The following is a 20882-nucleotide window of genomic DNA, read 5'->3' as shown; positions in this document are numbered from 1 at the left end:
TAGCTACTTCAGAAGCGGCTCATGAAGGAATTTGGATGAAGGAGCTCATCACCGACCTTGGAGTGGTTCCAAGCGCGTCGGGTCCTATGACACTCTTCTGTGATAACACTGGAGCCATTGCCATAGCCAAGGAGCCCAGGTTTCACCGAAAGACGAAGCACATCAAACGCCGCTACAACTCCATCCAGGACCATGTCCAGAGTGGAGTGATAGATATTTGTAAAGTACACACGGATCTGAATATTGCAGACCCGTTGACTAAACCTCTTCCACGAGCAAAACATGATCAACACCATAATGCTATGGGTGTTCGATACATCACAATGTAACTAGATTATTGACTCTAGTGCAAGTGGGAGACTGTTGGAAATATGCCCTAGAGACAATAATAATATGGTTATTATCATATTTCCTTGTTCATGATAATCGTCTATTGTTCATGCTATAATTGTATTAACAGGAAACAGTAATACATGTGTGAATAAATAGATCACAATGTGTCCCTAGCAAGCCTCTAGTTGGCTAGCTCGTTAGTCAATAGATGATCATGGTTTCCTGATCATGGGCATTAGATGTCATTGATAACGGGACCACATCATTGGGAGAATGATGTGATGGACAAGACCCAATCCTAAGCCTAGCACTAGATCGTATTGTTCGTATGCTAATGCTTTTCTAATGTCAAGTATCTTTTCCTTCGACCGTGAGATTGTGCAACTCCCGGATACCGTAGGAGTGCTTTGGGTGTATCAAACGTCACAACGTAACTGGGTGACTATGAAGGTGCACTACGGGTACCTCCGAAAGTGTTTGTTGGGTTGGTACGAATCGAGATCGGGATTTGTCACTCCGTGTGACGGAGAGGTATCTCTGGGCCCACTCGGTAGAACATCATCATGAGCTCAATGTGACTAAGGAGTTATTCACACGATGACGTGCTACGTAACGAGTAAAGAGACTTACCGGTAACGAGATTGAACAAGGTATAGGTATACCGACGATCGAATCTCGGGCAAGTTCTATACCGACAGACAAAGGGAATCGTATACGGGATTGATTAAATCCTTGACATCGTGGTTCATCCGATGAGATCATCGTGGAGCATGTGGGAGCCACCATGGGTATCCAGACCCCGCTGATGGTTATTGGCCAGAGAGGTGTCTCGGTCATGTCTGCCTGTTTCCCGAACCCGTAGGGTCTACACACTTAAGGTTCGATGACGCTAGGGTTATAGGGAATTATTATACGAGGTTACCAAAAGTTGTTCGGAGTCCCGGATGAGATCCCGGACGTCACGAGGAGCTCCGGAATGGTCCGGAGGTAAAGATTGATATATAGGACGGATGGTTTTGGACATCGGAAGTGTTTCGGGCGTCACCGGTAATGTACCGGGACCACCGGAGGTGGCCCCGGGGGACCACTGAAGGGGGGCAACGACCCCGGGAGGTAAGGTGGGCCAAGTGGGGGTGGGAACCAGCCCCTAGGTGGGCTGGTGCGCCTCCCCACTCAGCCCATTGCGCAAGGGAGAGAAAAGGGGGGGCAAACCCTAAGCCAGGTGGGCCTAAGGCCCACCAGTTGGTGCGCCACCCCTCCTCCCCCTTTTGGCCGCTGCACCTCCCATCTGGGGGGGCTGCCGCACCCCCTAGGGTGGGAACCCTAGGGGTGGCACCCCCTCTCCCCTCCCCCTATATATAGTGGGCACTTTTGGCCATTGGGAAGATAGATTTTTCCCTCTCCCTCGGCGCAGCCCTGCTCTTCTTTCTCCTCCTCTCTACCGGTGCTTGGCGAAGCCCTGCCGGGAGACCTCGTCTCTCCATCGACACCACGCCGTCGTGCTGCTGGAGTTCTTCCCCAGCCTCTGCCTCCTCCTTGCTGGATCAAGGTGCGGGAGACATCACCGGGCTGCACGTGTGTTGAACGCGGAGGTGCCGTAGTTCGGCACTAGATCAGAATCGCTGCGAGTACGACTCCATCAACCGCGTTCTAGCAACGCTTCCGCTTAGCGATCTTCAAAGGTATGAAGATGCTCTTACCCCTCTCTCGTTGCTGGTCTCTCCATAGAAAGATCTGAATATGCGTAGGAAAATTTTGAATTTATGCTACGTTACCCAACAAGGCAACCCTCTTTGTCGTCTGCTAGTAGACGGCAAAGAGGGGGACCGTTAGGGTTAGCCAACGTAGTTCTTTGGTGGGGCCCACCTCCCTCTTTGTTGTTTGTCATGTTGCTCTTTGTAGTCAGCTGGCAGACGGCAAAGAAAGAATTGACAGCAAAAATATTCTTTGCCATGAGTCCCTTCTTTGTCTTTTGTTTTTTGGAAGCTGACGGCAACAAACTTCTTTATCGTCTGTTGGCACACGGCAAAGAACTGACAATGGCAAATTCTCTTATTTCAGTAGTGCAAGACTATTTTTGTATGGTATTGAATAGATTAGGGGGTTAAGTGAGCAAAAAATGATTAGAAGGTTATGTGAACCAACAATTTTCTTTTGGGTAGTAAAATAGATTATTTTTCTTTAAAAAACCCTGCTAGAAAGTTATTTTGGTTAAATATGTGCACTATAAACCCCGTAAAACGGTGGTTTCATTTTAATGAGGACTAAAACTGGGAGGCCCAAACAGAATGTTGCATATCAATTGCTAGCCTACCCCTTCGTCCTTCTCCAAGAAAAAATGAGACTAGGGTTCCTATCTTGTGTCGGCGGCGCCGCCAATCAACTTGTATCATGTGTCCTTATGGCTATGGTGGTGTGATGGATCCCGGCCCCTCCATCAGGAGCGCTCCATTTTTAGATTGGATTCTTCCGATCTACGGGTCTCTTCATTGACGGTGGTTGCGATTTTGGTGCATTGGTCCTATAGGGCCTTAAGCACAACGACTCCCGATTGTTTACTACAACGACTTTTACCCGGCTCCAATAAGGAGGGGTGATGACTCATGACGGCGTCGCGCCGCTTTCTTTAGTATTTGTAGTCGTCCTGCGGTGGTTTATGTTCGTTGTGCTGTTATGATTGAAAATTGATAGATTTGAAGGTTCCGACACGACCATTGGGATGTCTTTGTGCGGGAGACCAAGTTACCCCAAATTATTTGTGACTTTCTCAACTCATACCCCGATACCCGTGACAGGAGTGTGGATTTGTCGCAACTCATTGTGCGCACAACCTCAATCAGAACCACACATCCAGCATGTTGTCACATCATAGGCCCACCAAGTCGTCAGCCATGCATAGTATTTTTTGGTCACGTGATGTTGTTGTTGGATGTATATGTAGTAGTATTTCAACAGAGCTGGGACCATGGCCTATAGATGCCCCTCACACAACCTATTTTTTGGTACATCCCCTGATGCAAGGACAGTGTTCGTGCTTTATCTCTGGACGGCATTGATTCAGCTGGCTGGCTGCTGTTGTTGATGTTTAGTCTAACATAAAATGGTTAGTTTCTGCGGTTTTGAACCAGGTTTATAAATGATTCAATTGGCTGGAGATTATATATTAACGTCGTGTAAGTTTTTCAGTCAAATTTGGTTGTAAAGTCGTGTAAGTTTTTTAGTCAAATTTGGTTGTAAAGTTCTGCGAAAATCATGCTACAGTTCCGACAGGCGGACCACATAGTACTACTCCTCTGTATCCACAGCCTGGCTATCCCCGCCTCCACCACTTTCCTCCCCTCCATCCATTTCTTCATGACTCTTCTATTCCATCCACGGCATGGTTACTCGCATCTCCCACCTCGCCATAGCTAGGGTCTTTGATTATCCATCTAATATCCACTTAGTTCGATACAAAGCCATAGGAGGGAATAATTGACATGACTTTGTAGAGGCAAAAACTATATAAAGCCTCTACAAAGTCATATCAAGTACTTCCTCCGTTCATAAATATAAGACCTAGAGTTTGGATAGACACACATGGTTGGTTTGTGTTCCGAGACGAAAAGACTTTGTCACAACACTCGTGAATCTCTATTGCTTCGATGTGAAGGACTTTAAAAGGTTCGTCAGATCTCTATTGCTTCGATGTGAAGGACTTTAAAAGGTTCGTCACTCATCGATCATCACTTGCTTGCTCAAATCGATCATATTGGGGCACTAGAGACCCGGGTGTGTCTAAACAAAGTCCTACGTGTCTTGCCAACCGCCGGGGAACCTTCTAAAGTCATTCGCATCGGAGAATCAGAGACCCCTCATCGGTGCATCTACGTGCCAAGGACTACATGCTTAATAAAGTTCTTCACATCGGAGCATCAGAGACCCGCGTGTGGCACAACAAAGCTTCACGTGTGTGTGACCGATTAGTGACGCACCTTCTAAAGTCCTTCACGTCGGAGCACCAGAGACTCGCGTGTGACTAAACAAAGTTCTGCGAGTGTGATCGATTAGTGAGACACTTTATAAAGTCCTTCACATCGGAGCAACAGAGACCCACGTGCTATGCGGTAAGGTCCTTTTAGTCGTTTTACTTATGGTCGAAAGTATGGTACATTAAAGATCTTTGTTCGACGTCTATGTACGTGGTATGTACTACAATGCCTAAATGAATAAAGTGGTATGTACCGTTGAAGATGTAATCGCAATAGTCTGTGTGTGACACACAAAAACCCATGTGTTATCCGATTATTTGAGGCACATCCCATAGTTCTTCACATCGTCGTATCAGAGACCCACGGGTGTTATGATGAAGTCCTCCACGTCAATGCACTAGAGACCCGCACGTGGCTGAACAAAGTCTTGCTTTTGTGACCGATTAGTGAGGCGCCTTCTAGGGTCCTTCACATCGGCGCATCCAAGACCCACGTGTGTTGTGTTAAAGTTCTTTATCTGATATACAGTATTATTATCCATCTAATATCCACTTAGTTCGATACGATTACCCTTTCAGCAAGTATATGCTGCCATTAATCCGACTACTAGTCAAATAACAGGAATCTGCTGCTGCTAGTAATGAGGTTATGAATACAAATAACTTAAGATTTGTCCAAAACTGACTACTGAGCACGTCCATGCCCGTGACACAGATATCAAACTGAATGTTTATACATAGGAAACCGGCCTAAATGGGAACATTAATGTATAGGTCTATTAAACAACGCACAAGTCAAAGACTAAATCCCATCTGACAAGTCATGAACAAGCCACCATGCTCGGTAGAAAACAAAACGCCTTCTTCACTGAATCGATGCGGCTTCGACGACGATGAGAAAATATTGAGAAATTACCTTTGAGGCCACGAAGAGGGAGTGCGTTGCGATTCAGACAATGGCTCGCTGTGACTGTTTGTGTGGTCGATATCGGGAAAATCTGGCGTTGAGAAAATCTGTTCCTCACAGACATAGATCTTGAATCGGCTGTTCCAAATTATTCTCCATCTTGGCTCGAGGACTGTGAATCCGAAGGAGTGCACTCGTCCTCCTCTGCCAATCCCAAATCTGGAACAGCCCCGAGCTGTGCTGGTTGGGAACAGAAGCTGCCATGGACACAGAAAAGAGCAGGTTATGAGAGGACAAACCTGAACAGAAGTTCCGTGAATGATTCCATACCAAGATTCATTGGTCAAATCATGAAGAAATCTGTGGATCTGCGCAAGGTTGAAGACGGGATGTGGGAGCGTGGTGGTCTCCGGCGATGCGGGTGCGTCTCCTCGATTGATTTCAAGTTTTGAATCCAATCCCCGGTCGGGCGGATGGGTCACGGGATATGGGATTCGTTCCATTAGGCGGGTACGAGGTAGGCTAGTCCGCATAGGTAGCTCGTCAGATACGATTTGATTGTATCAGCTTCGTATAGCGGCTCGGGAAATTGGAAACGCAGATATTTGGGTGGGCCATGTGGGCTAGGTTCGCGTTGATCCACATGCAGCAGCGACGGCAAGGATTTCGGTTGCGCGCGCAATGAGTTAGTAAAGGCCATATGCGTCCGAGGGTTGGATTGTCAACATCAATCCTAACCAGCACTCCAAACTACTAGTAACATCCATACTTCAATACTACTGCTACTTGAGATGAACTCGCAAACATTGTCGCCATGCAGTCCAACACTTGCTTGCAGGGATCACCAGCCGCAGAACACCTGCACTGCACATATCACATGACGGCGCAGGAGTTGGCGTTGTCGTCGTTGAACATGTCGGTGAGCTGGTCGTCCTGCCTGCCGGCCTGGCCGGACACGCTGCCGTAGCCGGGCTCCTGGCTCCTGACGTATCCGGCCGGGGCCCGCTTGTCGTAGGTGCCGGCGACGTAGGGCTGGCTGACCTGGCTGTAGGGCACGTAGGGCCATATCTCGGCCTTCTTGCCCGTGGACTGCGCCTTCCTCAGCACCTTGCTGGGCTCCGCGTACCCGGTTACCGTCACCTTCTGCTGCTTCCTGTTGATGTTCACTGATCTGACCCCTGGAATTTCAAAGCTCACAGATTAGTTCAACTCAAGCGCCAATCCACTAGTGTGAAGTTGGAAAATTAGTCCAAATGATGTTATAATGTCTCAGAAAGTAGAGATGCAAAATTAGTGTGAGTCCATCTGTATAAACACCACTGATATGTGTGAGCTTCATATATACTGTATTTCTTTTTAAGGTGTTAATGAATGATTAATAAAGTGGCTGCATGCGAGGCCGGGTGGATGTGCATGCTGAATACAGGTGCATGCCGTAATTATCTGTTCTTATTCTAACTAGCTGAGCAGAGGAGCAGAGATACAAGTAGAACCTTTCAAGGAGCTGAAAAGACAGCTGACGATCAAATTTCAAGTGCTAATCCACAAACGCGCTGTTGACGTGCCTGTGTTGTTCATCTTATATAATCAGTTTTCCCTTTTGGTGGTCTAAATGTGCACACAAGAAATGATGTCCTGGTTCAAGTGAAGCTGCAGCTAATGTTTCATGTAGTGAAGATGCGCAGTTGGTGGAGCCCAACCGGTGCTGCATTTTGCATGCACGATGTGGTGCTTGCAAAGTTATTTTGTATCCTGCACACGCGTGTTTTGTACTGTATATTCAGTGAGGTCACGGTGCTAGATTGGCCTGCTTGAAGGTTTTCGCAAACTGAAACCTCCATTCTTGGGCAAACAGCATTCCTGTGAGGTGGCAACAACTATTTCCAGGAAAATCCTAATCACATCACACATGTTTTACTGAGACTTCTTTTGCATCAAGACGTATATAAAATCAGAGATGAAAGCATACTCTAAATACATGTGGTTTAAACAGTTAATCTCCGCAAATGGTGTTAAACTGTTAAAGGAGGACATGAAACGAACTCTGTTATTGTACTTCCAAGGAGGATGCATACTTCGTAATGTGAGCACTACTGGATGGATTAAAATGTGCTGCAGCAAGTGAGCAAGATACACTATGATGCGTACGCATGCCTCGTCTGTTCTGTTCTACTAAGAAGGTGAGAAGAGAGAGAGAGAGAGACAGAGGTGGAACCTTTCATGGAGGAGAGCGCGTTCTTGACCTTGCGCTCGCAGCCCTCGCAGTCCATGCTGACCTTGAGCTCCACCGTCTGCGTCTGCTTCCTCCTCCTTCTGCTGCCGTGGCCGTGGCCGTGGCCATGGTCTCCACCGCCCCCCAGCAGCCCGGACAGGTACTCCAAGGTCCCCCCCACTCCCATCACAAGCTCTCTCTCAGCAACGAGAGCAACAAGCTGATGAAGAGAAGAAGCTTTCAAGTACCAAGAAGACCCCTGACCAAAGATGGATGGGTCTCTCTCTCTCTCTCAGTGTCACTGACCAGAGGTGTGAGATATGGGTGGAAGCAAGGCCGTCATTTATACGCAGCCAGTGCAGCTGCGTGTGCTGCCCCTTGTGCAGTGACAGACAGCAGACGACGGGGGAGAAGAGAAGAGCCTTGGAAAAGGACCATGCAGCAGTGGTTGCGTTGATGTTGATACGATATGAGCAGGACAAGGAAGAAGAGATGAAATCAACGGTGCGTGGAAAGGCATAGGACGGCGTAGGAAAATCAATGTCGAAGGGTGGTGAGGCCAACTCTAGCGCAGCGCGCGACCCGATCCGCACGTCCGTTTTGCTCGGATTCTGTCTATTTGGGACAAAGATGGATCGTGTTCGCATTATTTTTGAAATGTGGTGACCGTGCGTCCAACGCGCGGACGCATCCTTGGCCGCATCATGTCCGTCTTATTTTCAAACACAAGCATTCGAATAACCACGACCCATAATTCATGCAAGCGGCCCTAGATCATGCCGGCAACACAGCCAGCCTACACGTCCTCGCGAGCAACACAGCCGGCCTTCAAAAAAGAATAGGTTTTTCGTCGGCAACACAGTCGGTAGCCGGCAACACAGCGAGCGGCCGGCTCACCATGCCAGCCTCCAAAAAGTAGAACGGCCACGGCCGATCTGACGCCCTAGCTAGTTCAGGCGACCCCGACAAACGGGTCTGGGCTTGGCGCCTTGGCGGAGGAAAACCGGACGACAATGGTGTGGTCGACAACGTTGGGGAGGGGCACTGCGGAGGCCGGACGACCGACAGCCTGTGCTCGTCGGTCCGATGGGCGCAGCCGCGAAGCTCGTCGCACGACACAACCCCATCCTGAGGAGGGTGTGCGCTTTGCTGACGATGTCCTCCTTCTCTTGAGCATCTGCCTTCTGCCGCGCGTTCTCCAATGCAGCGCGCTCGATGGCGTACGCGGCCGCGGCGTCCTTCCTTTTCGCCTCTGCACGTCGGTTCCGCCTCTTGGCCGATTCCGCGTCCAGCTTTACGATCTCCTCTGGCGTGAGTTCCTACCGCGGCTTCTTCGTACCTTTGGACGCCTTCTTCTTCTTTGCCTTGGTGGCCGGAACTACGGTCGGGTTGCCAGAATTCGGCGGGGGATTGGCCATGGCAGGAAGGTGGCGGAGGGGAGGGCGGGGCGTGGGAGGGTGGAGGGGGGGATGAAATGGAATGGGGCGTGAGGGCGGAAAGGCCGTGCTGCTTTATGCCACCAACGGGCAGGTCAAGGGAGGACAAGCGCGCGTCTCGCTCGTCAACGCGTTGTCTGTTTCATCTTAAAACCGAATCAAGTTTGAACCGAAAATAGATTAAAAACGGACAATCGTTCGTCTACGCCCACACGTCGTGTATTCGTTTTATTTTAAACGGACGCGGGCGGACAGATAGGGTGGCGCGCTGGACTTGCCTGAGCGGTGAGTGAGAGGGTTCTTGGAAGTTGGGAGCCACAGTGGCCTAGGATGGCTGTCTATGGCCTGCCTGTCCTGACAGCCGAGCCATGTGTGCATCAATGCATGCAATGCATTCGCTCTCCTTGCTCTCTGTTCTGTGGTAGTAGGCCTTTGGAAAAGCGCATAGCCAGGACCAAAGCTACACAACAGCTAAAGAAGAAGGAAAAAAAGGGTTTGGTTTGAAAAGATAGAATGAAAAATACTACTCACAGAACCAAAAAGCAAATAATGGCGCTGCACTATTTGGATTGAATGTATGATGATGGTGATGATGGCAGTGTACTTGGCGCCGAGATATTTTCTTCTTCTTGCAAAGCTTCCAAGAAGAGCGTATATACCTGCTCTCTCACCAGCTGCGCTTTGTTCAGGCGTTGTAAAACCTAGAGAATTCCTCGTGCAGCGACGGGCGGGTCTGGGCGCGGGGCACGCCACCGAGACGTGGAGCAGAAACGAAACGGGGAGGCGCGTCGCTGTCGGGCCTAGCGCTACGCGCAGCATGTAGCCGACTGGTTGGTGAATGGTGACGAGACGCGCGCCCCCATCCCATGTCCTCTTGGTTGGTTGGTTCCAGCGGTGGGCGGTTGCGTGCTCCGTGCCATGGACACCGCACCGTCCATGACGACGAGGCTGCGGCGCCGCACGGCACTGACGCTGCTGCTCTCCTCTCCCTCTGCTCTTTGCTCCACTAGGGCGCCCCAGGTTTCTGATTGTTTTCCTTGGGTTCAAAATGCGTGAGAGATAGTAGATCTTCTTATCCGTGGGTTCAGTCCTCCAGAATTCAGACACATTTGTGGCTGCCGCTAGCTTCTAATGGTGAACTGAGTGTGGCTAGCTGCTAGGGCGCTGTCGACATGGAACCGCCGAGCGGTATACCACCAAGGATCGGTTGGTAGTTGACAACCAATTATTGGGATTTGACAACAACAATGTCGGGCGTGGTGCATGGTACGTCGATTATTGCAATGCAGCATCGTTGACATGACGGGAGAAGCAAGAGCCATTGTACTACTACGTAGTATCGCCATCGCTCACTGCGCTGGAAAAACAGTGCTGCCAGTACGCGCGCACTACTACGTGCCATCTTTGGTCAGTCTGCGGGTCAAAGAGGGAGACACAAACTAGATAGAAAACACAACCAAACGCAAGGGGCTTCACGGCCGTGTCGACGTAGGCCCTGTTTGGATACTCTAACCGGGTTAGAGGTTAGAGTTAGATTCTAACCCTCAACTAACCCTAAACTAACTCTAACCCAAAAGGTGTTTGGATGAGAGGGTTAGATTGACAATAAATGTCCTTTCTCAATCATTTGGTTACTTTTGTCCATATTCACTGCCGGATTTGGTGTGGCCGATCGTTGTGTGGCCTGCTCTCGCTCACAAATGAAGTATAAAAAAGATGATAAAAAATAATTTATTCATACAAATTTGATGTCTCACTTAAACATACAAGTCGTCAATCGAACTTTGAAAAAATATTACACTCCATGAAGTCTTCTCCGTCCATTGCAACTGGGTCACACGAACACTATCAGAGGAAAAAAAATTCAGCACAAAAACGTCAAAAAAGACACACACACGCACACATACATACCTGCGGGTGCTGCAGCCGGCAGGGCGCGGCGGGGCGGGGCGGGGCGGGGCAGGTCGGCGGCGGGGTGGGGCGGGGCGGGCCAGCGGCAGGAAGGGCGGGGCGGGGCGGCCGGCGGCAGGGCGCGGCGGGGCGGGGCTGGGCGGGGCGGGCCGGCGGCAGGGCGCGGCGGGGCGGGGCGGGGCAGGTCAGCGGCGGGGCGGGGCTGGGCGGGGCGGGCCGGCGGCAGGGCGCGGCGGGGCGGGGCGGGGCAGGTCAGCGGCGGGGCGGGGCGGGGCGGGCCGACGGCAGGAAGGGCGGGGCGGGGCGGTGCGGCGGCAGGAAGGGCGGGGCGGGGCGGCCGGTGGCAGGGCGCGGCGGGGCGGGGCGGGGCGGCCGGCGGCAGGGCGCGGCGGGGCGGGGCGGCCGGCGGCAGGGCGCGGCGGGGCGGGGCGGGGCGGGGCGGGCCGCGGCAGGGCGCGGCGGCCGGCGGCTGGGACGGTAGGGAGGGCGACGGGAGGGACTGGGAGGATCCGATGCGGATGGATGCGGTAAGAAGTGATTTTTTTTTGTCCCCACCTAACTCTAACCCAAAAAAACAACTCTTGGGTGGGTTAGAGTTTTTGGATGGGTTAGATGCATCTAACCCAATCTAACCCTACCTGTTTGGATTTTTGAGGGTTAGATAGCTCAACTCTAACCCAATCTAACTCTAACCCTGGGTTCCAAACAGGGCCATAGATAAAATTCCAACAAGCAGAGCGTCAGAAGATGGGCAGTAGGGAAGGGCAAGTGTAGATAGGCTTCGGGACGAATTGACTCGGCACCAACCATGGCGCAAATGCACCAAAAACCTAAACCCACACGGACACGGTACATCACACCGCTCGCTCTGCGGTTGCGTCGCATGCACCTTTCTACCAAGGATCGGATCAGATCGCTGCGGTGAGGCCACGAGGAGACGCAGCAACTGGCAAAATACCACGTCGCAGCAACTGGTGAGTGAATATACCTAAAACTTTGGATAGTTTTCTGTTAGTTTATCAAGTTGGCGAAAAGATCTGGCTGCGACACGACAATAATATCCAAGGGCAGCCCAACACAAGACACCAATACCAAACATTTGCACGATGACAGAAAGTTGAGATGGGCAAAGGAGAGAGAGAGAACAGACAGGTGGTCAGGGAAGCGACAGCCTATTTGAACACTACTGCCATCATCAACCTAAAAGGGGTCGTAGTAGAGGCTTGAGGCTGTCACGCACTCATCTGCAGTGATATCTTATCACCAAAGCAACAGTGCAAGCAACGAAATGAAATGTCTCTCAACTTCAATACTTGGAAATGAAATGTCCTACATATTAATTTCAGCGATTGGCTAAGTTGGGGAAATAAACAACAGTCATAGGGCAAACAACATTGCATCGGAAATCCTTTGGAACTGCAAACCTTCCACCACCAGCCAGCAAAAAATGGCACTCACCAAGCAAACGACAGCTTAATCGCAAATTTATCGACAGAATACTCAAATGCCGTTCTCTCCTTCAAAAATTATTACTACTCACCAGCAACGTTGTTTGCCAGTGAAAAGAGTAATCGGCATTTTCGTTTGGTGCCTCTAACTTCTCCAACTCAGAACAAGAACTATCAGCGCTACAACCGTTCTCAGCCAACTTGCTAAAACAGGGAGCTGATTTTACCAAATATCATACACATTAGATTACCCACCACCGAACAGAATGGGGCAGGAAACGGGGAGACTGGCTGTAATCAGTGTATGTAAACTAAAGAAACAACTTATGGAAAATCGCCTGCATGGTTCGTCGAGCGGTGAGAGCTGGAACGGTAAGATCCTTCCATTCCCAACGGCAATGCAACAGTGGCAGTGACTAATCCGAATCAAGAAAGAGCGAAGAGTTACTCTATATAAGAGCCTTGACACCAAGCTGATGCATCTCACGCAACCGCCAAACCGCATAGTATGATTCTTCTTCTGGCAACTCGTCGCTGTCCATCAGTTGCATGGCCCATTGATAGTAGACGGTTCGAATGGAATCCTGGCATAAATCAAGAAAAAAATGGGTTATTACTTCATCTATTAACAGAAATGGACTAGGCTGTCGCCACATATTAAGAGAAACTAACTAATAAGAACACTTTATATGCCTTGAACACTTTGAATTGTTTGAGTGCAGCCTGACCATGTCTGACTTGTGCTAATATAGACATTCGAGCATCCACATATTAGAATAAATGAAAACTTAGCCTTCGACATACTCAACAAACTGCTTGTGCCTAGAAAGCTCTAGCACTAGCTTGAAAATTGAAAGAAACGTCTATGAAAGAGTACTAGTCAGGTCCAAGTTAAAGTTATGGAGATATCATGAAACTATTTCACCTAGACAACTCTAGTGACATGATTTGCTCTCTAGCCTTGTTAATAATAGTTAGTTGCACATACCCAGGCATTACGGGAGATGTTCAACAAACTGCTAGTGACAATAACATCAGCTTTAGAATTGAAAGAAATATCTAATAAATTCTAATTAGGTCCAAGTTAAAGTTATGGAGATATCATGAAACTATTTCACCTAGACAACTCTAGTGACATGATTTGCTCTCTAGCCTTGTTAATAATAGTTAGTTGCACATACCCAGGCATTATGAGAGATGTTCAACAAACTGCTAGTGACAATAACATCAGCTTGAGAATTGAAAGAAATATCTAAGAAATTCTAATTAGGTCAAAGTTCAAGTTTTGGAGCTAACATGAAGCTATTTCACCTAGACAACTCATAGTGACATGATTTACTCCGTAAGCTTGACAATAATACTACTTGATTATACACACTCAAGCATTCCGGGAGATGTTGCCTCTATCATATACTTAAATGCAATAAAAGGTTGCTAACCACTAACTGAGAAAGAAATCCATGCACAAGTAAATTCAACCAAGCATGTAGTTAGTACAATAAGAATGCTAAAGGACGGCGGCTTCTGAGTTAACAGCGGTGCTACCTTCTATGAGCCTAACACACATAAGAAATACTCCCTCCGTCCCATAATATAAGAGCGTTTTTTACACTAGTGTAGTGTCAAAAACGCTCTTATATTATGGGATGGAGGGAGTACATACAAACAAAGTGCACAGCTACATATGGCCCTAGTACCTGTCCTCCTTCTGTTACTTTTCCTTCTTTATCACGAATACAATGAATCTCCTGTGTTCGGAACTGAAATGGAGTTTGGAAACAAGGATACACTGTAAGCAGAACAGATAACAAGAATGAAAAAAAAAACAGAGAATCAACATGCCACTAGGCACTAACCATCACGAGAATGATGGGTGTTGATCCCAACATCTTTGTTTCCCTTACATCAGCATCAGATATGTGAAGAATCTGCAAAAGCAGTAGAAATTCAGATAAAACAATTATTATTTTTATTTTACAAAGGTGGGAGCTATTATGCAGTTTTTTCTTAATATATTCCAGCTTAGGAGCATCAAACTATACTGTTGTGAAGAACATAGTTTGTACAAGTGAACCAAAATCTACAGAGGGGCTGACAGCATTTACAGGGAATCGAAGAAAAATAAAGATAAACCGTTGACTTACTTTGTGATCAAAAAATATGCCTTGTGATGCATATCCTTTCCTCTCTCCTTCGCAGCGTTCAAGTATTTCCTTGGTGCAGTACTTCTTTAAAGTCTTCAGATCACCCTGAAATTATAACACCGAATTCCTATAAGAATTTGTTAGGAGTAAATCCCTTGGAACTGATTGATGCATGGCCTTAGGGAAGAATCCCTTTTTGACTCTGTACCCTTGATTCCACTATGATTATTGATCAATAGTAGAATAATCCCTTCATAGAAATAGGAGACATAATTTAGATGGATATAGTAAGTCTCGCTTAACTTTGAGATAATAAAATCGCTACATTTACCAATTCGCGTATTATTTTCGTATGTAAATTAGACGGCATGTGATGAATAGTTTGGCACCACTTCCTTCCATGCTTATACACATAATAATAATAATAATAATAACAAATAAACAAACAGCTAACATGCTCCATCAATTGTTAGTGGAATCAAAATCTAAACAAGATCGCAAGCAGCAAAAAAGAGGCTTCCGCGGCATTCTCATCAACTCATTATGTGATGTGGGCTGTGTGGAAAGATATAAATCAAAAGATTTCCCAGAGCGAGGCAAAGAGCGCCAAGGGGGTTGCCATGCTCATCCAAGAGAAAACTGGGCAGCTATGGTCAGAACCATCCTCAAATGGGGGCATAAATCATTCATTTGTTCAAACATTTGAGAGATTATTGCCATGAGGTAACTTGTTCTTGTAAATGTTTGAGACTTTCTATCCAAGCTATATGAATGAAAGGGCACCTGATTCTTTTCTCAAGAAAATGATGAGAGATTATTTTCCCTTAGCTAGATGAAGGTTACCTTTGAATATGCGGTAAGAACAGGCTTGATCATTTCTTGAACGTCACCAATAAAATCGGATAACGAAAAGGACCTGTGGACAAAAAGGTGGAATACAGTTCAGCAACATTCTGAAACTTCTCAAAGTAGAGTTGCATGTCTTACGGGTCACGTCGCCGAATTTCCCTGAAAGACGCTGCAGTAGCGGTCTCTTCAAAAATAGTTTCATTAATACTGCATGGAAGTAGCAAAGACAAATTAATAAGAGAATAAATAGATGCGTTAAATATTACTCCCTCCGTAAAGAAATATAAGAGCGTTTAGATCACTAAAGTAGTGATCTAAACGCTCTTATATTTCTTTGCAGAGGAAGTACAAATGAAGAGAAAAGATACCAAGTGCATTGCAATAACAGGAATAGATAATCACATCAGGTTTCAAGCCTATTTGTGTTACAAGTGGAAGCACGGGGTTTAAAAAAAGCAATGGGCTAAGTGCAGAAATAAATAGCATACAGTCGAGGTTGGACAAATAAAAGTTCATAATGGAGTGCAATCATACTCTTGAATTTTCTGAACTACTGGATGGTCACTTGTCTCCCATCGTTCTCGGACATCCTCAGCTACCTGGATTTGTAAGTACAGAAAATAAAAGTCAATACACATGACCCACAGTTTTTAACAAAAAAGAACTGTGCAGTCTTCTGATGGTACCTCTTGTCCCTTGGTTACGACAGGTTTGGTGTACTCGTTCACCTTTGTTACGACAGGTTTGGTGTACTCGTTCACCCTCTTATAGACTGGATGACCTCGCATCTTTACACAGAAAATGTTTCAGATGGTAGACCAGTGTGGAAAAAACAGGAGGTGAAGTCCTCAGTTATGATACCTTATTCTTGATTGCTTCCCATCTTTCACCCACCACTGATTTCTTTGTTGGTACAATAACTATATCAGTTCTTGTACTCTTCTCTACAGCTGCAGAAGAAGCTTGCCTAATATGGTTTTTCTTTTTTCTGCTAGAGCTAGAGCTTAGCTCATCTTTGACAATTTCATATCCCTGCTTAGCTAAAGTTGAGACTTTTGTGTCCTTCAATTTGGCAAATGCACCAGACACAACGGGTGAAGCTGATGAAAATGTTGACCTTAATTTATCAAACAATATATAGGCACTTGTGGCATTTTGGGACTTGTCATCTGAATGTGAGGACGCCTCAGTTTTCCCGTGATTTGAAGTTCCATGTGAACCATCTCTGAAGCTTGAAGTTTCTTCCTTTCCTAGTCCAAAGCTTTCCTTCACCTGTAATGATTTCCACTAAATCAAAAAACCATCTCTGGTGAAAAGCACCATCCATATTGTATTACTAATATTCATTTAACACTACCTCTTCTGTAGCAGCAGACATTTTTTCTTTAACATTTGCAGTAACCTGCAAGGAAACAAAACAAAATTCTGAACAACAACAACAATATGGATGTTGAAAGCCTTTCAATCCCAAATAAGTTGGGGTAGGCTAGAGTTGAAACCCATAAGATCTCGAAACTAGTTATGGTTCTGGCACATGATAGCTAACTTCCACGCACCCCTGTCCATGGCTAGTTCTTTGGTGATAGTCCAGTTCTTCAAATGAAAACATGTGGCTAGAGCAAATTATCATCTTTGAAGACAGTTGTGGCTGACTTACCTTTTTAGATGTTGCCTCAGCTTCAGCCATAACATCTTCAACACTCTTGGAAATTGTCTCGGTTGTTTTCTTAGTTCTGCATAGGGTATTTTACAATATGTTCAAAGCCGCTAAAACATCTGGAACTTATTACATACAGGGGTAAATCTCAATGAACTGCTATATATATACGTCTCAAAATGAAAGAAGTGCAGTCTTTTTATCAACTTATACCTTACTTTGAGATCTTCCTTTACCACACCAAGTTTCTCACTGAATTCCTTCATGGATTTCTGGAATTCAGGATTGCTGCAGTTGAAACATTGAAGTAATTAAGCAAAATGCAAAGAAAAGAACACGGTGCTGAAAAGTATAATGGGTCATCACGGTTGTACATAACCAAAAACGCAAGTAGTAAGTACATACCATGTTAGCCACAAGTACAGTAAGTGTTATGCACGCTGCTAAAATAATTAAATTTTCCTTCAAATTTTGGTGGCGATGAAGACCATAGAGAGTAAAGCATACCTCTTAGCCTCACCCTTCAGCTGCTTTGAGAACTCGTTGAAAACACTTAGATTCCGATTATTCAAATGCATATATCCATTGGCATTCGTTGCCTATATACCACATTAAAGAATAGATGGCAGTCAGTTAATTGCATGCAATAATATACAGCAATGAATATGGTAGGAAAAGGGAGTATGCAGGAAATAGAATCCAGAAGCATCCTATATTGAGGTGGCCTTTGTTTGAGCTTCCGCTACAGATTATGGTATTCTACTCCTCTCAAAATCAGAATCGGAAACAAACAGCCAGCTACCCGCCTTAGATTCTTATAGGAATCGATTCTAAGGATTCTGAAAATTGCACTGCAACGCAGCACTAGCTGGAAGCTGCAGTTTCGGTGATTCCCGAGCTTCCACTTATCCAATTTCCAGTCTACCCAGGTTTGTCCCCGTTATCTCAAATCAAATGCCACCCTCCCAACAGATATATCCTCACGAGCAGCTCTCCTACTCTCGTTAATTCTCCACCCGAGCGAACAGAGGGAGGTGCACGGCGCGGCGCTCGCCCAGACTTCTGTCAACTACACCAGCGCCGCCCCTGTTGGCATCTGGGCAGGCGGATCCTGTCACCTCCGCCCCTGCCCGAACTCCGGCCGCCCATCCCCAACCTCTGTTGCCTGCCGCCCCCAAGCTCCGCCCAAGCGGCCGGATCTGAGCGCCTCCGCCCCCCCTTGGCCTCTGGCCATCACTGTCCGTCCTTCCCTAACTCTAGCTCGTAACCCGCTGCTCCCGACCTTCGACTGCGCCGCCCTCTCTGAGCACTCGCTGTGCTGCACGGAAGGTCCGGCTGGGCTGCCACCAACCTCCACATGCGCAGGGATCGAGGTCCAGCCACACTGCCCCAATCTCAACCGGCGGATGCGTCTGAAGAGATTCATGATTTGGCCAGTAGCATAAGAAGATCTATCAGTTAGTTCGTTCATTTGCGGACTCAACATGGAGAGGCGTTATAGACATTTAACAACATTTACGGTTCGTACATATGTACAATAGTAGAGTAAACAAACAACCAGCTTCTGGTTTTGCCGAATCCACAGCTACAGCTGATTTTCAGGAATCCACAGGTGAAGTGATTCTCAGGAATCCGTAGCCCAGACAAAGGGGGCCTGACTACATTTCATATTGAAGGAGAACAAGGACACGTAACTCTTTTCTGACTTCTACATCAGATTAATTACTTATTCCTTTGCTACAGCACCATAGAAAATGCTCTGGTATGAAGTCCTAACCAAATGCAATTTCACACACAGGAATTTAACTAAGCACATATGAATGCGACATAGACAACAAGCAAAAAAGGTTCCTCTGTTTTTCTTTTCGCTTTTTATTAAAACCATAAATAAAATAATCATAAGTATTTTGTCTCCCTGACAACTTTATTCCATAGTGGTAACTTTCTCTCTTGATGATCCTATAGACAGACAGTCGAATGATCAAATGTTGCAGCCATTAGGCTATACTCCTGTCGGTTCTGAACTAACAATACCAAGAATTGTAGGGTGGAGGTTGGGAATAAATGTGCTTCGTCGAAAAGCGACATTCTTGTTGATCATCCCAGCATTCTCCATTCAGCGATTACATAAAAAGAATGCACACAGTTCAACACTATCTTCTGATGTGCACAATATTAACTGAAAGATCACAATCAGTTAGAAAGAACCTTAGGCAACGCATGTACACTAAAACCACAACCTTGGTCTCATCCAAATACTCTCCAATATTTATCCAGCACAATAAAGCTACAATTTTTGCCCCGCCCTAGTACTCTCCCTCCCATGCCTCCACCACGGACAAGCAATTAGAACGGACCAAACCCGAACAGATTGTCCCAAAGACATTCGCTATAACTCCAATCTACGTTTCCCTCGCTAACTGTCAACCCAATGCCCCTGGGAGAATCGAACTCACCAATCGCAGCGCGGACACCGACGAGGGCCGCCTCAGAGCACGGAGGAGCGTCGAGGTCGCCATCCCTGAAGCAGTCAGCGGGTCACCGCGACGGAGTCGTAGGATCCCCCGCGGCCTTCTTGGAGCGGCGGCGGCGGCGGCGGCGGCGGCGGCGGCGGCGGCGGCTCGCCGGGGGTAGGGGGGCAGGGACAGAAGGAGGTGGTCCGGAGCGTGGTGGAGGCGGAGATGCGCGGAGGGGGAGACGCGCCGGGGTGGTGGAGGAGCGGCGCTGCTGGCTGCTGGCCCCGGCCGCCGCGGCTGCTAGGGTCTGGGGGAGAGGCGGAAGAGAGAGGGAGAAGGTTTGAATTGTAAATAACGAAAGTTGCGCGTTCCCTCGTAGCGCCACGAGGTAAAATTGTTCACGAGGCGAGAGGGGGGTAGTCGTAATAACGGATTGTTAATTAAGACGTCGGATTGTATGCTAGGGAGCAGGGTGATATTTTCTTGGGGCAAAAGAAAGCCCTCCTCGTCCACGAACCACGACTTTGAATTTGCTCTCTTGCATTTAGTTGTTTTCCCATCGGAAATAAAATAGGGATTTCTTTTTGCGGGGAAAATAGGGATAAATGACTTGCTTCACAAGAAGTGACGGAGGTGGGCGAATCCCAGGATTTGCATGTTTGGCTTCTACTCCCTCCGTTCCTAAATATAAGACCTTTTAGAGATTGTACTATAAACTACGTACGGATATATATAGACATATTTTAGATTATAGATTCACTCATTTTGCTCCGTATGTAGTCTTCTAGTGAAACCCCTAAAAAGTCTTATATTTTGGAACGGAGGGAGTAGAACCTAACGGTTAATATTCAGTGAAATCCTTTTACAATTGCATGGTGTTATTTCTCCTTTTGGAGATACTCTATGAAAAACTTTGTGTCCTCAAAATATTCATGTTTTCTTGTAGTTGTGTATGTACAACAAAATTTTAACTATGGATAATGTGGCTAAAAGGAAAATAGTGGATGATCTATCGTGCTTGTTTTGTAATGAAGTTGAATCTATTCAACACATGTTCTTTAACTGTGTTAATGCTGGCAGTATTTGGTTAGTAATATCTGAGTTTTTTCATATTCGTAGATTTCAATGTTTTGATAATGTTTCCTCCCTGTGGAGATTAAACAAAAAAATTGTGCTTAATTTGGTAACTGTTGCCTCCTTATGGAGCATATGGAGATTGAGGAATGAATTCTGTTTTCAGGGACACACATGGAGAGACCTGGGCTACGGCCTTGTCAAGATAAAAGGGATTTTACAGCAATGGATGGTTCTTTGTGACACTGCACAAGTGGACACACTGAGGCGATTCATCCTTCTGCTGGACAAGCACCGGGGGGAACTCACACGGATACCGTAGATCTGAGCATCTGATTATCATCCTTAGTCACTGTAATAATAAGAATTAAGATTGTTGTTGTGTTTGCCCAGACTGCTTGGGTTCTCTTTCTTTTTTCTTATCGTTTGGCGGTCGTTTCAGCCCCTCCTTCGAGACATTTCCTGAGTGTTGTGCCTGGGTTGGG

At 46.9% G+C, this 20882-nt stretch overlaps 2 protein-coding genes across 2 annotated transcripts; both read right to left on the bottom strand.

Moving 5' to 3' along the window:
* Nucleotides 1–5890: 5890 nt before the first annotated feature.
* On the bottom strand, nucleotides 5891–7816 carry LOC123429673 (heavy metal-associated isoprenylated plant protein 23-like). The gene is made up of 2 exons (XM_045113684.1): nucleotides 7426–7816; nucleotides 5891–6388 (listed from the first exon to the last, which is right to left on the bottom strand). The coding sequence occupies exons 1-2, from the start codon at nucleotides 7607–7609 to the stop codon at nucleotides 6084–6086; spliced, it is 489 nt and encodes a 162-aa protein (XP_044969619.1). The 5' UTR covers nucleotides 7610–7816; the 3' UTR covers nucleotides 5891–6083.
* A 4437-nt stretch (nucleotides 7817–12253) lies between these two features.
* Nucleotides 12254–19685, bottom strand: LOC123425224 (mitochondrial import inner membrane translocase subunit TIM44-2). Its single transcript, XM_045108897.1, has 14 exons — nucleotides 19324–19685; nucleotides 17375–17466; nucleotides 17081–17155; nucleotides 16868–16943; nucleotides 16568–16612; nucleotides 16072–16482; nucleotides 15897–15998; nucleotides 15745–15809; nucleotides 15349–15417; nucleotides 15205–15277; nucleotides 14362–14466; nucleotides 14074–14145; nucleotides 13915–13977; nucleotides 12254–12801 (listed from the first exon to the last, which is right to left on the bottom strand). Exons 1-14 carry the CDS (start codon nucleotides 19384–19386, stop codon nucleotides 12667–12669), a joined length of 1446 nt encoding a protein of 481 aa, XP_044964832.1. The 5' UTR covers nucleotides 19387–19685; the 3' UTR covers nucleotides 12254–12666.
* Nucleotides 19686–20882: the final 1197 nt, after the last annotated feature.

Source organism: Hordeum vulgare, chromosome 2H (genome assembly GCF_904849725.1).
Source record: "Hordeum vulgare subsp. vulgare chromosome 2H, MorexV3_pseudomolecules_assembly, whole genome shotgun sequence".
NCBI classification, from domain to species: domain Eukaryota; kingdom Viridiplantae; phylum Streptophyta; class Magnoliopsida; order Poales; family Poaceae; genus Hordeum; species Hordeum vulgare.
Note: the sequence above shows the minus strand (reverse complement) of the source record. Positions and strands in the feature narration are given on the sequence as shown.

Bases quoted from the DNA above. Each gene is read 5' to 3' on its own strand.
- LOC123429673 (XM_045113684.1), bottom strand. From the start codon at position 7,609: ATGGGAGTGGGGGGGACCTTGGAGTACCTGTCCGGGCTGCTGGGGGGC. The intron at 6,389-7,425 runs GTTCCACCTCTG...TTGAAATTCCAG, and splicing joins CGCGCTCTCCTCCATGAAAG to GGGTCAGATCAGTGAACATC.
- LOC123425224 (XM_045108897.1), bottom strand. From the start codon at position 19,386: ATGGCGACCTCGACGCTCCTCCGTGCTCTGAGGCGGCCCTCGTCGGTG. The intron at 17,467-19,323 runs GTGAGTTCGATT...TGTGGTATATAG, and splicing joins CGGTGTCCGCGCTGCGATTG to GCAACGAATGCCAATGGATA. The intron at 16,944-17,080 runs GTATAAGTTGAT...TACCCTATGCAG, and splicing joins AAGGAAGATCTCAAAGTAAG to AACTAAGAAAACAACCGAGA.